The sequence below is a fragment of the Carassius carassius genome, chromosome 35 (assembly GCF_963082965.1).
Source record: "Carassius carassius chromosome 35, fCarCar2.1, whole genome shotgun sequence".
Taxonomy (NCBI): domain Eukaryota; kingdom Metazoa; phylum Chordata; class Actinopteri; order Cypriniformes; family Cyprinidae; genus Carassius; species Carassius carassius.
The window spans coordinates 19863194-19867616 of record NC_081789.1 but is presented as its reverse complement, the minus strand read 5'-3'; the positions used below and the strand labels follow the sequence as shown (position 1 = coordinate 19867616).

The 4423-nt window shown below is 31.0% G+C and overlaps 1 protein-coding gene across 2 annotated transcripts; it reads right to left on the bottom strand.

Moving 5' to 3' along the window:
• Nucleotides 1-1119: 1119 nt before the first annotated feature.
• On the bottom strand, nt 1120-4014 carry LOC132115740 (C-C motif chemokine 20-like). 2 transcript variants are annotated; one of them, XM_059524152.1, is made up of 4 exons: nt 3844-4014; nt 3306-3408; nt 1684-1771; nt 1120-1579 (listed from the first exon to the last, which is right to left on the bottom strand). In XM_059524152.1, the coding sequence occupies exons 1-4, from the start codon at nt 3908-3910 to the stop codon at nt 1550-1552; spliced, it is 288 nt and encodes a 95-aa protein (XP_059380135.1). In that variant the 5' UTR covers nt 3911-4014; the 3' UTR covers nt 1120-1549. The 2 variants fall into 2 exon arrangements, with proteins under 2 accessions (XP_059380135.1, XP_059380136.1); XM_059524153.1 differs by having other exon boundaries at nt 1121-1586; nt 1694-1771; nt 3844-4009.
• Nucleotides 4015-4423: the final 409 nt, after the last annotated feature.

Below are 4423 nucleotides of genomic sequence, written 5' to 3'. Positions count from 1 at the left end.
TCTTAAGGTAAACAGGAGATCAGTTAAGTTTTGCTTTTATGAAATCCACTGAAATGAAAACTTTTGGCTTAGAGACAAAACCAGTGGAGAAGAAGGAAGTACTGAATAAAACCCCCTTTTATTCTTTCTCTGTTTTTACTCATGTGCCAGTTAGATTCAGTGCATTAGTGCATGTGTTAGATTCTTAAGTGCACATTAAAGAGTGCAGGTTTCGTCTGAATGAAATAGCAGATCAGAGAAGATTTGCTGTTGTGCAGGTCACTATAACAATCATGGCACTTCTTTGACAAGGATGTGCTACAGTATTACCAAATCAAAATAAGCAGCTGGATAATTGTAAGAGAAGTGACTAACAGTACACTTTCATTAGCTCATTGGTTTAAATAAGAGAAGATCTGTAGAAAATTAAGAGCAGCTCAGCAATTCAACACCATCAGTAGCAAAATGGCTTGAAAAGGTTACAATTCTGGACCGGACTAGAGCCCAGTCATCCTTTTTTTTTTATCAATATGTTATCTCTTGAAAATGTGCTGGTTTTATGTTTTCATGTATGCTCCTGCTTGTTGACACATTATGTTTTAGATTTCATGGAAAGCTATAGATTAAGAGTTTTTTTTTATTATTCAAAGACTGTTCTGATGGTTACACCAGCTTTGAATGTAAAGGAATAGTTCACCCAAAGCTTAAAAACCTCTAACAGATGTATTTATTTATTACAGACACATCTTTTTGCTTCTTAAGACATCAATTGATGGTCAGTTAACCAATATATATATATATGTGTGTGTGTGTGTGTGTGTGTATACACACACTCACATATATATTCACACTTTCAAAGTTAACCAATAATTTATCTCAATAAACAGAGTTCTGAAATGTTTTGCCTCATAAAAAAGTTAAAAACACCGCCCAGAGGCCAGAAAATCCATGGTTAGTTTGTGTTTTCATTTAATTTCAAATGTTATGGACCACAATTCAGAAACACAAAGGACAATGACATTGTAATGCTGAGTTGTAGTTCATCACAAAAAATGCAGAGTGAAATTAAGGACCTTTATTTAAAAAATAAATATAAGAGAACTGTAATATAAAACAAAAAACAATTTATCTACATAACAATAAAATGTTTATTACGTTTTTTAAAGATGGAAAAACATTTCCTACTTTATTATATTGGCATAGCTTTAACAGTAGAGGGCATCAATGACTAACCAAAGGGTTAGGCAAATCATTCCCCAAAATAAAGACAAAAATACATGCTCCCTTAAGACCATTTGTGAACAATATCACATATATAATTCCTGTGAATACATTACAATACAAGTAACATTTAAATAGTATTTGAATTAGTAAAATAATAATAATAATTGTGAACTGACTTAGTGAGTTAACAGCTCAATACAAAGAGTTACCAACACTCTGTACAAGAAAGTGCAATTAAGTGATGCCAATATATAGAATATAAGATCTCTTTAACAAAGAGGGACACAGTCCAACAAAACAAAAACCATCTCCAGAACAGCCTCTCCATTTATGCATTCTTAAAGCATTAAAAACCACCTGTCTTCACTTCTGCAGCCTTCATTCTAAAGGGCACAGAAACCATTTTTTTCCATCAGTTAATTTTCTTAAGGGTATAATATTTGGTAAGACTGCATTTTATGTTAGTGATTGATAAGAAACATTCTCATACCTTAGACACTCAACTCTGTCCTGCGTCCAATGTTGTTTCGGGTCAGCACAAACGAATTTTCCACTCTTTGTATGGAAGCTGCAATATCATAAAAGACGATTAACTCTTTAGCACCAGAGACAATATTATCTGCACATTAACATTGCTATGTATATTATCATGTTAAACTCTCCGAGACAGAACATGACAGAAATATAAATAATTGATCTATTTAAAATTCAGTTAATTATAAACATAACCGAATAATATATTATATAATAATATATGATCAATATTAATAAAGCTTGGCAATTGAAATAATTGAAATTTTAAATAAATCACATTTATTTAAATACATGCTTATAAACATTTAATGACATCTCTGATTATTTAAATGTGATTATTTGAAAGGGCACTGCCCCAGTTAAATCTTTTTTTTGTGTGTGCACACATGTATTCTTTATTTTTCTGTAATAATACAGATTTATTCGTTTTTAAAATAATATTTAAATCATTAAAATAACACTGATGTATAGGAATTTGGTAAAAAATTGTAAATTAATTAAATTAGTTAACAACAAAAATATTTAGATTTTTTAAATATATTTTCCTCACAATTTGACATACGTCAATTTTGCAAAATTAAAAAAAATTAGATAGATTTGTTAAAACTGTCATACAGGTTTAAATATATTTAAAAGTTCTAACTTATATAAAGTGTGTGCAAATTGTTTTTAAATTTATTATACTAAATTATCATTTATTTCTGTGATGCAAAGCTGAATTTTTAGGATCATTATCACATGATCCTTTAGAAATCATTCTAATATGATGATTCATTATCAAAGTTGGAAACAGTTCTGCTGCTTAATATTTTTTCAGAACGTGATACTTTTTTAGGATACTTTGATGAATAAAAAGTAAAAAAAAGAAAATGTTTATGTTTTTAAATATAAATATTTTGTAATAACAATATACACTACTGGTCAGTAATTTGGGGTCAGTAATTTTTTTTTCTTTATTTTTTTCTTTAAATCAATACTTTTATTCAGCAAGGATGTTTTAAATTTATAAAAAGTGATAGTAAAGAAAATATATTATTAGAATATATATTATTAGAAATTCTTTTTTTTTAATAAATGCAGTTCTTTTTAACCTTTTATTCATCAAATATATTAGACAGCAGAACTGTTTCCAACACTCATAATAAATCAGAATATTAGAATGATTTCTAATATATATATATATATATATATATATATATATATGGGTGTGTGTGTGTGTATACACACGCTCACATATATATTCACACTTTCAAAAACGCCATGTCTTTACAATTTTTACTTATATAAATAGATTTCAATCAAGGTATATATTTTTATATATGAAGAGCATAATATAAATATCTTTATTTTGGATAGGTAATTTAGAGGGTTTAATATAACGTTTTGCTTATTATTATGGCTCCATCGGCTCCTGATAGATAGATAGATAGATAGATAGATAGATAGATAGATAGATAGATAGATAGATAGATAGATAGATAGATAGATAGTTGCCATGTCTATATGTACACATGGATAGATGCCATGTCTACAGTTTCATCAAACATGTATGCAAAAATATGTCTTACATGATCGCTGGAAGATCACAGCTGCCAGTCATTTTCTGGATATCGAAGCCTTTCAGATGTCGACAGTCTAGATGCCGTCTACGGTATCTGAGGCAGCAACGCACTGTGAAACAGGAAGAAAAGAGATGATCACATATTTACAGGCAATGTCAGACTTTCCACTAATGTCTAAAATAAAAACAATAGTGAACTGTATTGTATCTGCTGTAACAGTAACTGGATCAGGACTTTTACATGCATTGGTTTATCTGACTGCTAATACAAAGCTTTCCAGTATCATTTCAGCTAGGAAAGGCCCAAAGAACGGGTAACGAGATCCATCTTTCATCATACTAAATTTGTGCCCTTGAGCACAAAACACAATGTTCAATTTTTTAATTGAAAGTACTGCTGCATGCAATCAATGTATTATATTATAGAAATTGCATTTTCAACAACACGTTTTAACCGAATGTCCAAATAACAGCATGCTGGTGAATCATTAACATATTCAGCAGAATGGTGTTTTAAACAATCTATTCAGTTCACATTCACTCACCTGCATCGGTCTCCATGACAAAGGCGATGAGTATGAGGACACTCAAGCAGGTTTTAAGGTGAGCCATCTCCAGTAGTCTACCTCAGAAAGTGTTTGTGTTGTTAAGTGATGGGTATCCACACAGAGAAACTTCTGAAGAGCTTTGGCTGGACTTCACTGATGAGCACTCGATTTAAACCCTTCATTTGGGATTTCCCCCACCTTAGGAATGTATGTTCACGCCCCATTGAAATTCTTCGCATGTGAACTTGATATCTACGCTCGGAGCAGGTGTGTAAAACAGTTGAACATTCATCTACTTCCTGCTTCCATAAAGACATGATTGATGTGTACGATGTTAAACCAGAGAAGGGTCAAATATTGTTCATGTGCTGGATAAAACTAATTTATCCAGAGAAGAAGAGAAAAGTAAAGGATTGAAGTGATGGTGCTGAAGAAGCAAACTCGATAGCTTTCTGTTACTAAATGGATGGATATCATCTTTCTCCAGTGTGGGTAAAATGTGTAGAAATTAATGAGAATTAGCCTGTGCTATTTATAACCCTCACTGTAGTAAGGGTTAAAAATAGCACTGGCTAAT